At 39.9% G+C, this 12,500-nt stretch overlaps 2 protein-coding genes across 2 annotated transcripts in view; one reads left to right on the forward strand and one right to left on the reverse strand.

Annotated features, from left to right (window-relative positions):
* LOC123513453 (cell wall protein DAN4-like) overlaps nucleotides 1-2,897 on the forward strand; it is a 9,037-nt gene extending 6,140 nt beyond the window's left edge. Inside the window, exon 2 of the mRNA XM_045270613.1 lies at nucleotides 2,154-2,897. Coding sequence (XP_045126548.1) covers nucleotides 2,154-2,897 — 744 coding nt within the window. The remainder of the gene's footprint in view (nucleotides 1-2,153) is intronic.
* LOC123513380 (protocadherin beta-4-like) overlaps nucleotides 621-12,500 on the reverse strand; it is a 116,988-nt gene continuing 105,108 nt past the window's right edge. The window contains 14 exon segments of the mRNA XM_045270502.1: nucleotides 621-3,127; nucleotides 3,283-3,517; nucleotides 5,073-5,171; nucleotides 5,332-5,459; nucleotides 5,461-5,552; nucleotides 6,243-6,393; nucleotides 7,185-7,299; nucleotides 7,864-8,018; nucleotides 8,652-8,766; nucleotides 8,946-9,136; nucleotides 9,609-9,749; nucleotides 10,289-10,465; nucleotides 10,805-10,914; nucleotides 12,231-12,321. Coding sequence (XP_045126437.1) covers nucleotides 3,041-3,127; nucleotides 3,283-3,517; nucleotides 5,073-5,171; nucleotides 5,332-5,459; nucleotides 5,461-5,552; nucleotides 6,243-6,393; nucleotides 7,185-7,299; nucleotides 7,864-8,018; nucleotides 8,652-8,766; nucleotides 8,946-9,136; nucleotides 9,609-9,749; nucleotides 10,289-10,465; nucleotides 10,805-10,914; nucleotides 12,231-12,321 — 1,887 coding nt within the window. The 3' untranslated portion in view covers nucleotides 621-3,040.

The raw sequence follows: 12,500 nt of genomic DNA on the forward strand, positions 1-12,500 counted from the left end.
ATTGCAGAATCTGACAAATGAGATTCTCAGCAGATTGGAGGGTTAAGACTCAGAAAAATACCAAAGACAAGAGAAGATGTGATATGTTACTCGACTAATACCTATGAATGTACCAGAGTGCAATCATACATATGGACAGGCCTTACCTCACTCACACATTTTGAGTAAAAATACATACAAATTGGAGAAACATACTGTCACATACAAGTACGTACTTAGAAAATGGAATATATGTGCATACATCAGACATACATTTACAGAAACATGGGATATCACATACAAGACAAGGAAAGGCTTACTTAATTTAAGATGGGAAATACAAGATTCAGTCATCTAAAAACACAAACAGATTAATATGAGAAGATACAGATGCCCAAAATAATGATAATTTTGTAGAATGTGTCAATGCTTACACACACACACACACACACACACACACACACACACACACACACACACACACACACACAATGAGAGGAAGGCCACAAATACAAACAAGAAAGAAAACACGCATACATACTGTTAAATAGGCTAATCTTTGACTTAAGAGCTGCTTTTCTAACAAAGTGGACTTTTAGGGTTCTCAGATGAGGGTGATCACACACACACACACACACACACACACACACACACACACACACACACACACACACACACACACACACACACACACACACACACACACACACCAAGATTACATCAGTAACGAAATATAAACAACTTTGTGATCCAGAGTACATACTTGTGTAGCATTTTGTGATCTGGTACATGAATTTTGTCCCATCCACATGTCCACTGGTGTGTCCAAACTGCCTCCTCTCTGCTCAATGTATCAATCAGCAGCAATAATAACTCTGCGACTAGGCAGGAGTGCATTAGTTTAGAAATATGGGTTACATTTTGATGTCCTCAAGTAAAGCTACTGACTGAAACACCTGCATTTGACCATATTTTTTTTACCACATTCATCACACAAACAATTCACAGTGTCTCTAAAGTACAAATAAAGTGGAAAGTTATATCACCACACTGTAGCTATAGTTCCTTCCATCTCTGTAAAATATATCACAAGTAGTAGATATGAGATATGTCACTTCTAAACACATGCAAACACACACTCACAGTAACACTGTCATCATATAGACAGAATGTGCTTCTGCAGCAGGAAACATAGGCTAATTTTTATGCACGCACACATTTCGATGAAATGGGATGGCAGGCGTTCACTCTGCCACAAACACACGCACATCAAGCCGGCTGAGTCTTTTCCTTCTCAAGCATCTTTTAGCACTACTGAAGGGGTTTTCCACTACCACAATTGCAGCAGGCAACAAGTAACAATACCCAAGTCTGTGTGCATGTACTGTAAGTCTTCATCAAGTCTGATAGGTAAAGTGTTCCTGGGAAGAACCATGGTAATAAAAAGAATAAAGCGTCATCTCAGAGTAAAGCTCTCATTCATTACTATTGTTTGTAGACGTCATCCAGGGAGGAAATGTTGCTATGCTGAAGCTGTCATCAGCAAGGGACACATGACACTGCTGCACTCAGACACCATACACACAGAGGAACACCATGGCTGGCTCCTGAGATCTCCTCACTAAAACAGAACTTCACACTCAATAATCCTTCCTTTATCCCAAGTCTTTTCTCTTCAATTTCTTGTGTGAAATTACTTTACCTTCTCTTCTCTCTTATCAATTTCTTGAGTGTAATTATGAGCATATAAATACATAGTCATTTTTATATCTTAATGAAAATATGACCTTTTCAAATGGCCTTGAGATATTTTCAATACTATATGTGTAATATTTCCTGAATGCTCAACATCCTGCAACTGAAGCAGCAGTCACATACTGTGCAATTACAAATAGTACAATATTACCAAATGTATAACATCATAAATATTGACAACGGATTACATTTATGTATGTGTTGAGATAATAATAAGCTTTTCCTTGGCCACTTTAAAAGGAGGTATAAAAGATGCTTTGGACAGAACTCTGAAAAAATCCAATGTAAACGTACACTCAATCTTTTCTTTTTTCTCTATACACACTAGCTTCAGAAAATCCAGCTTGATGTCAAGTGTCAGTACATCCTTTCTACCAGTTCTACCACAACACCAGTGTGTAGGAAATACCTGTCCCTAGGTCACCAGCATTACTTCACTGCCCCAGCCAATCAGCACCTCACCCAAGCCTATACAAGGCCACCACCCACAAAACACGCAGGGTGAGAGAAGTCTGAACACCACCGCGACCACCACCACCACCACAGTACTGGACACCATCCCCACCACTACAGTGCTGGACCCCACCCCTATCACCACAGTACTGAATACCACCCCCAGCACCACAGTACCCACTTCTCTACTGCTCTCCTCCCTAGCAAATCAGATAATAAGAGATATGGATGAGAGGCATTCCATTCTTCCAACCAGTGCAGCTGCTGGCCCACTTACCATTACCACTGCTTCTGGCAACACAACATCCAGTCCTTTGAACACGACTATTAACTGTGTTCCTTATGCATCTCAGCTCTCCAACCTCATTATCCCTGCCACCCCAAGTAGAACAGTGAGCACTGTTTTGCCTCCTCTTGTGCTCCAATCTCTCGTCTTGCCCAGATCTCCGGCCAGACCTCTCAACACCACCACTGGTATCCCCTCCACTAGTTCATGTGTAACAGCCATTACAGCTGATCCTTGCAGCACTAACAGTGATCTGCCCTCTGACTCCAAACTCTCTGCTGCATCAAGGGTGCTGCATGCAACCAGTGATGTACAGTCACCCTTGGTACAGTTCAAACACCAACGGACACATTCAACAAGTGAAATACTTAGCAAGGCACACAGTGAGACCCAACTCCTCCAAAAGGTTCCCAGTACCTCATAGTTAAGCCATACAGATGATCACCTAGCAGTCCCACCTCAAGTAGGCACTGGGACTGTTACTTGCGCACTGCCTTCCACATCTATACAGTTCTGTTGCTAAAGATTAATTACAACACTCCCATACACACACATATACACACACACTTAGAAGTAGACAGTGAGTTTAGGAGTGTGGGAGGAGGATGCAGAGTGAGGCATTGGAGTCACACTCACTTCTGGGTCCAGCTCCGTCTGTGAATAATAAAATAACATTAGTCATTCCATGCATAATTTCTAATTTCAGGTAACATTAAAGAAAATTCTATGCACAAGTTGTTCGCAGTAAACTTTAATGTGGCATTTAAAGAATTAAATAATACCTAAAGAAGACAGTTTTGTTTCCTCACCTTAGTACTAAGTTCGTCCTCCCACGACAACTTCTTGACTCGTTTGGGAATTGACCCACTTGGCCACAACACTTTGCTGCCCATGGGACCTCCCACAGGAGAGTTGTGAATTTCAGGGGAGGAGGGAGGGTCAGGGTAGGGGGTGTTGGCTGGGGTTGGGGGCATGGGTGCAGGACTGACCCGATTTCTGGAAGGCAACCCACCTAATGCCCGTGCTGATCCCACTGGAGACCCACTGAAATAAGAAAACAAAACATAAAAACATGAAGGAAGCTGCAAGATGTTAGTGTGTACACAGAGCAGCTCCACAGTAAATGTACAGTAGAAGTCCAGTAATCCGAACACCAATAATTCAAATTTCCTAATACAGTAAGCCCCCGAATTTAGCGAAATCCAGCTTAGCGAAACTCTTATTTAGCGACTGTCTGGAAAAAGGCCAAGCCCTCAAGTTTAGCGATTTTCTCTCATATTTAGCGAATTTACCGCGCTACACTGTCCCACCTCCCGCTCGCTCTGAGCCAATCGCGTGTCTGTTTGCCGTGACGTCAGCCCCACAGTGCCTCCGGCATTCCCGCTCGACACTTGTGTTAATCCAGCGTGTGAACTCATTTTTTGTGCTCCTATCCTCACTGTTTAGCGAGTTTCGCTATCACCATGGCCTCCACTAGTGGAGGTGGCGATGTTGCAGCTGTAAATGGGGACTCGAAATGGGGACTTTGAGCGGACGAAAGATTGATTGGTATTTTTCCCTATTTAAAGTAGTATTCAAATTTGGCGAAATTCCAATTTAGCGATAGTTTCTGCAGACTAATAGGATCGCTAAATGTGGGGGCTTACTGTAGTCCAAATCTTTTTGAAGGCCAGGTGAAAAATATAATTTGTGGACAAAATTAGTAGGTCCCAGCACAGATTCATACCATGCACCAGAATCACCCAAGCAGCAAGGGGGTGGATGCAGACACTACTACCAATACTCCCCCTACCTCTGATCAACCCAGCAGTGCTTGGAAAGATTCGCTACCTTGAGTAATTGCAAATCTGATTAGTTGGCCCAGCGGATTCATGGGATCTGAAACCTCCACAAATCCTGTGTACTCATAGCAGCTCTCTAGATCCTCCCAAAACCAGTAATTGACTGCCAGGCATGGAATCCAGTGGCAGCTGCAAAAGAATCTCAGCACTCAGAAAATCCCAGGATTCCCTTCCCACTGTCAGTACTTCACAAATCTTGCTTGCCAGAGGATTCTGATTGCCAACAATTTTTCCACTCACTGGTATAAACAAATAATTTTCACAAGTCTTTCAATTTATATGCAGAAGTAGCAAGACAGCATCACACATAGTGTATTTATTTACAGATATGCATTTAAACATTGCTCTCCATACTGATTTCTTTTCTTTTAATACATCACTCTTAGGCTCATGATTTTTGAGAGAATCTGTCATAGGATTCTAGAATCTAGATGCAATAACTGGGTCCTCCAGAACTCTGGATTCTAAGAGTTCAAATTCAGTTATTGTCTCCCACCCAGCACTACAACCCTGTGCTACATATTTAAACCAACCATCATATCATGTCTTAATTTCTTATTACTTATTACTTTATTTAGAGCTACATCCTGATAATTCAACGAAACCAATGATTCGTCGCACTCATAGTCCTCTGCTCGTCAGATTAACAGACTTTTACTACATACCAATGTTCACCAGTCACTTCTGAACATAAATGTGTTTAATCATCTCAAGCTTCACACTGACCCTGCACCAACAAATGTATGAAAAATCCTTACTTTTTAAGGGATCCACCACTTCCTCCAAGTGACCCTAAGCTCCTTCCACTGCCACCCCGCATTCCCAGCTGGCTTCTCACACCCTCGCTGAAGTGAGACCTGCAACGCAGTGCACCACAATGTTACTCTTCCACACAACACAGTGCACCACAATGTTACTCTTCCACACAACACAGTGCACCACAGTGTTGCTCTCCGAGTGTAGTGGAGGTGTGGCACAATAATATTTCAGAATACCCATAGTGCCCATAGTGTTCACCTGGCGGAGTGCGGGGTGTGCTCCGGAGTGCCGCCCACTGAGGCTGTCGATGCTGTAGTGGAAGACGACCTCCCAGTGCCATTGAGGGAGGCCCCATCACTACTGCCATGGGGGAGGCGGCTGCTGGAGGCAGGAGGAGGGTGCTGGCAGGGACCCATTGCTGAGTGGGTTCCTGAGGTAGCCATGATCTCGTGGCGATGATTGCCCAGATTGCACTGAAACTATAACCAGTAAGTCAACAGGTTTGTACAGGAATAATGACTAGGTTTTTGGACACAATTACATCTGCTTTCTCAGTTTTTGTTATCTAACTTGTATTAACTCTCTCAGCACCATGACGTGTTTCCATATTCATTCTGTTTACTATTTGCTGATTCGATAAAGCTTCAAACTCATTTGGGGATTAAAATTGTGAAGATGCTGGCCATTAATCTTTTGACCTTCACAGACCCTTCCTAATGTCAATAAAATGGTATAATCAATCTAATCTCAAAGTAAAATTGTGTCCCAGTATTCAAGAGATTAATATGTGAAGGAAGCTGATCAAGGTAACCAAAAATAATAAAAAGGAATCTTAACTGTCACCCAAAAACGAAATAAATGCAAAGATTAATGATGTGTATCTGTGTATAACATGCTATGCTTTCTTATACTATACCTGACATTAACAATAAATTTTCCATTAGCATCATTCCACATAAAAGTAGTATTTTTTCAAACATTATGCCATATGTAAAAATAAAAATAAATTTTCCATACATACAACACCACACACAAACAAATAATTGTCCTGCCACCAAGAAAGACGTGAAAGACATCAATAATAAACAAAATACTACTACTACAAAAACAACAATTATTCCTTAAGGCTGAATGTGATGAAGTAACACCACCACAGAGTCACCACTCACTTGTGCTTGTTCTGCCTGTGCCACTGTTGTAATTGTTGTTGTTTGTGGTGTGAACGTTGTTGTTGTCAGGTGCAGGCAACTCCACTCCTGTCAGGCCTGTGGGGGAGGTGGGGCTGCCCAGAGGGGTCATCTGCCTGCCATTGCCCTGCATCTGAGGAAGAGAGGGACAGAATTGTAAATCCTACAAGCAGCAAGATTTTTTACCGTTTCTTAATAGAGCCAAGAGTGTGGATGATGTGTGTACAAGTCTGTGATGGTGCAAGTCACCTCTTATGGAATTTCCATCTTGGTATACAGATACTGTACACAGATCCTCATTTAGAATGAGTGAATATTTTCTAAAGGATAGCCACAGGAAGGAGTCCCAAGGGATTGAACACTTGACAGGACACTCCATGTTCATATACAATGTTTTACCAGTCAAACTAAAGTAAATGATATCCAAAGTTCAAATGGATGCTCAATATTCTTTTACTTATCAACATACCCGACCAGTAATTCCTCACATAAGATAGCCAGTTTTCCTTTGTCTGTTGATAAGACACAATACAAAGAGGGTTCCTATCCTTATCACTCCCTCCCATTTAGTCACCTCTTATGACACACAGGGAATACAGTGGTAGGATTGTTACTCTCACTGTAAAGATTATTATCCTGAAGAGTATTCCTACCAACACTTATTACGATTACATATTCAGATGTCTTGCAATATTTTACATAGTTTTCCTCCCATTTACCTTTTCCACAATCATTAAATTTTACATAATAACAAATATGAAAGCAATAATAAATATATGTAATGAAATGAAGGACCTTGACTTGACTAATGTACTTGTAGCCATGTAAGAAATGAATTTTTTTTTTTTTTTTTTTTTACTTAAGGATGGATCTGCGACCTTTAAGAGCCATGCCCTCCACCAAGTAATGGCAGAGTGTCCTTACCTGGTGGTTGAGTGGGGAGAGGGGGTCCAGTTTGGTGTGAGGCAGGTTTCCATTGGTCACTATCTGGCTCATCTTGGTGGGCAGCGCTGCATTGTTGTCATCACGGTACTTCTTGCTATACAGCATAAAAGAAAAAAAAAAAACATTAATTCATCTAAGTTATTAAAGAACTGAATAGCAAGTGAATATCTAGTATTATAACAACAACAACAACAACAATCACTACTAGTCTACTACTACTACTGCTACTACTATACTACTACTAGTATGACTTTTTATTTGTTAAGCGTACAAGGAACAAACCAAGAATATATGAAAAAGAAAAAGAAACACAAAGCTTACAAGAAAATAAGTACAGGATGATCAATTTACTACTACTTTATACTATCAGGTCTAGTGCTACTATTAGTACCTTCACACTGCTTTTCATATAAACTCTACTATACAAATATGAAATCTTGAGAATACAATTATCAATGCTTCTATATTGCAGCAGATATCCCTACAATATACCAACATCACATTCTTAACCTAAGAACCATGAAACCAATAACTAATCCTTTTGTCTAATACTTTTGGCTCTGTGTGGAATGGTACCTCAGAGCGCCTTTTTCTTTTAAATACATCCTGAACCATAAAGAAAAAAAGGGCTGTATTTCACCGTTTGTTCCAGCATTACTTTTTGTGGATATAGATGGCAAGGCAGATGACGACGAGAATGAAGATGAGGAGCAGGCTGCCAAATATGACCACCAGGAGGAAGCTGGAGCTGGTGCCAAGCGGGGAGAGTTTCACCACACCAGCAGGGAAGTTGACAGTGACCGGTGCTGATGCCTAGGGAAGGGCAGTAAGGAAGGCTTCATGTTACACAATGTTACTTGGCCATCACAGCTTCTCATTTAAGTCACAAAGTCTGTATCCCATTGCATTATTGTTAAAAGGAAAAGGCAGTAGTTACTAAATGAGTAATGAAATGGGAAGAATAGAGGAGTATGTTGGAAGCAAGGGTGAAAGGAGAATAAGACTATTACAGTATACAAGAAGGGGATACAAGGCAAGAATGGGAGAAACAATGCTTTCACACTACATGAGAGAAAGTAGGGAAGGGTTGATGACAAGACTGTGGTATGAAAAGATGGAATGTAAATTACAGAAAGTAAATGGAGGCTCTTATGTCAAGACTTTCCTCTCCACATTCTTATCAAGAACAGGCATTAGGTGTAGACAGAATAAGGAATGTAAAATTACTACATAAATAATTGTCTATGAATTTGGCTGAAACTATAATATACACAAAATTCTAAAAGATCTAGAGATTCTTGTTATAGCCATCTCCTTTAGATAATGATAAAGAAACATACAAAATTAAATCACTACAGTATATTGCAAATCACCTTCACATTTTGTTAGAGTGTATCATGAACAAAGTTAACTTAGCACATCAAAGCATGAGGTGCCAGCACTCACCATCCTGGGAGGCACTCCAGAATCCTTGGCCATCACCACAATGTGCGCCTCGGTGGAATTGAGGGAGGTCAGGTCACGGATCCTCAGGTCTCCATTGTTGTCAATAGCAAACATCCTTGGGTGAAATAAGATTGTATCAGACTACTCATCTCCATTTCAAACTGATGCAAGATAATATGTAATAAAAAAATGGTGGTCAAGAGAATACGATTAAATCAACTTGAAAATCTGTAATGAGAAAGAAAATTAATTCATATATATGATGTGCTTGCCCAAGACAACACAAGGCCTTACTGTGAGTCCTGCCCCATGACGCTGAGAGTGATGACGTCCCCCAGGTCCCCGTCGGCCACCTCCACTGTGCCAACCGAGTCACCTGGCCGCAGTGTAGAGGAACTCACATAGAACTCATACTCAGGGTAGCGGAAGCGAGGGTCCCAGTCGTTGATGTTGAGGACCTTCACCTTGAGTGTTGCTGTGTCATTCTGCAACACAGCAGGAGTACATCAGAGTTTGCAGCATCAGTAGTGTGACATTCTGTCTAAGAGTGTGTTATGCATACAGGCAAAAAGTTAATTTATTCAACTAACAAATTTTCAGTTATAATCTTTCTTCATGTTCTTTCAATAATTTTTAAGTAAATTGGTTAAATATTGTAAGGTACAAAGAATGAAGAAATATAATCAACAAAAGTGAAATATGCATTTATTACAAAAATGTTTACATGTATCACATGTAAACATCAGTATCTGCAGCTCATATGACCCTCAAATTATAATTTTTCCAACATCTTTGAAAACCATAACTTACTTATAATGTCCTTTTATAATATCCTGTTAGTAGGTACACTGGTTACATGAATTACCTCAAGGGACAGAGACAATACCAATTAAAAAGACAAAATCCAAAAACACAGACATAGTAATGTACAAAATGACAGCAGGTATAGCTACTTACAAAGTTCCCATCAGTGACATAAACTTCAAGGCTGTATTCCTGCTTCTTCTCAAAGTCAAGCTCGTAGTCCAGAATAATTTGTCCCGAGGGTGAGATGCGGAACACACCATCACCATTTCTCTCCAGGCTGAAGTGGATGTCCTGTGGAGGTGGTGAGACTTAAACACTGAACTAAACTTCAACACACAGATACATAAATAATGCAGAAGATAAAAGATAAAGACCAGTGAGAAGTTCTGACTCAAGGAAGGATTGAGAAAAAATTAGGAATACAGAAGAAATAAGCTTCAATAGGATTATATAGAAAACCAAGTAATAAGTAAAAGCCTGTAAGAGGTCTTGTCTGCGGAACAAATAACAAGACATTAACCAATAGATGCATACAGACTTGGTTATCATACACAGAAATATAGGAAGACACATGGAAAAGGTAAACAGACAAGATTTAGCACCACAAATGGAGGAAGAAAACAGATGACTGAGAGGACATGCACCAACAAACAGCTTCCCACAACAAACTATAATCTGGAATGCCTCAAATGAAGACATAGCAACAACATACAGTATATACATATTTAAAGAGAAAATGAACAAATACAAATATGGGGACTAACAATATGAGCTTTGGTAAGACCCTATACACAGCACAACTAGGCAGACATGACAAGGTAAATACACACCTCATTGATGTTCTTATTGATGAGAGTTGGGGCAATAACACTGTGTTTGGGAACATTCTCCAACACAGTGGCCACATATTCCCTCTGAATGAACTGCAGCTGAGTGGAGTAGTAGCCACGGCGGGACAGTGTCATGGTGGTGAGGGCATACCTGTCTGGGTTGTCCTTTTGAGTGGCCTGGTGGTGGAAGGTTTAAGGTGAGTCATTAGTATTGAAAGATCAACACCTCTATGTTTATTTGATTCATAGTATGTGAGAGATGATTAGTACTTCAGTTTGTTTATGTATGTATGCTAGATAGAATGTATTGGATTTCATTCTTTTTTTTTTGTATGTGAGAGATGATTGGTGGCCTGTAACAGGAATGTTTATTAAAGTGAGTGGTGTATTAAAAAAATATATGACTATTCTGTTTGTATGTGAGGGATGATTACTTCAATCTGCTCCACTGTATGTGCTAAATTCTATTTCATTTGTATGTGGAAGATGATTACTTTAGGTTTGCTTAAGACTCACCCTGACCACCAGAGTGACAGGCTGGGAGAGTTTGTCGGGAGGTAGGTCCTGAGCCATGCTGACCTGACCACTCTCAGGGTCAATATTGAACCACACTGACTCCTCCTCTTCTGCAGGGGACAAGATCATCTTTAATAATACTCCAGCTTACTCATGAAAGCTAACTTTTAATTGATAACCATTACTAATGTCATGTGATAAATCCCTGACATGCACTCTACCTTACATAAAAAGAATCATAATACATTTACTCTTCATAACAAATACTTTCTTAAATTACTAGTAACGAAATACAACTTTCATATTAAAATCTTCCAATTATTTATTCATTTTTTATCTATCTTTTCTTTTTATAACTTCAGGATATTCATATTGAAACTAAAGTCATATATAATTACTATAGATTACTTTTGTTTTCTTCCTTTTATTGTACTGCTATAATACTTCAATAATTTAATGTTTCTAACCAATCAATTATTCATATCAGTGAATGGAAAAATCATCATATTCCTTCTTCAACACTCTCTGGTTTTGTACCAATGGTGCAGGTTAACTGAAAGCATCTCTAATGTGCACCACACACACATCTGGCAAATGCAACTCTCACTTTTTTTTTCATTCAGTAATAAATGTACAAGTAAGTGCTCTACTATATCTTACGCAAGACATATAAAAAGACTGGAACCTGCTCAACTTCAAAAGACTACATACTTCTGTACTTTCACCAGCTCTTGCTCTCTCTCTCATACCAGGTAATATTTTTTTTTCCTTAATTGATCTTGTTTTTTTTTTCTCTTTTCCCTTTCCTCTTCTTTTTTTAGTTTTTTATTTATTTATTTTTTTTTTTACTTATTTTCTTTTCTTTAGCCTTCCTTTCACCTCTACTTCTACATGCTGTACTTCCCCTTCATGCTCACTTAATGTAAAGGTACCATCAAAACAAACCAGAACTCTTTAACTAAGCAAGCACCTGTGATATCAACCAGACAAAACAGACATGTATACCCAGGAAGTCTTTTTCTTTCCCTTACTTTTCTTTCACTTTAATTTCTTTCCTCTCTGCTTCTTTCTCTTCATTTTCACTGCATATTTAGCAACAAAATATGCTTTGACACATCAACCAACTGTGAAATTGTGCATGTTTGTTTTTTTAATGTAAGAAGGGAATCTGGACAAGAGCAACAAAAAATAAATGAAAAAATAGATCCCATTTAATAGCCGGTGGAGTGCCCTTTCTTGTTTTTCAATTCTTTGTTTTCACCACTGCATAAGGAAACTGCAAAACATACTAAGGCGCCTTGACTGTGATTAGCTTTTTTTTTTTCTTCTTTAATATAACATATGCACTGGCAATAGAACAACAAAAAGGAAGGGAAGAAAAGGCCAATCACTAACGAGAGAGCCGAAAGCAAAAAGGAAGTCTTACCTCGACTGAAGGAATAGAACACCGGCGCCATGATGCCCTCGTCCCTGTCCACGGCCTTCACTCCTTCAGGCTGCACGTCCACCAGAGTACCCTGAAAGTAACACGAGCTTAGTACATTCACACACACAACAGATTCTTAACAGTATATGCAACACACACACACACAGACCAGTAACACCAACATCACCACCACACCAACACATCCATTCCCTGGCGGCCCGAGTCCAGCGACCTCCCAATCCACAAACTCCGCCAGCCCGCCCCGTCAAG

This window comes from Portunus trituberculatus, chromosome 36, assembly GCF_017591435.1.
Source record: "Portunus trituberculatus isolate SZX2019 chromosome 36, ASM1759143v1, whole genome shotgun sequence".
Lineage (NCBI taxonomy): Eukaryota > Metazoa > Arthropoda > Malacostraca > Decapoda > Portunidae > Portunus > Portunus trituberculatus.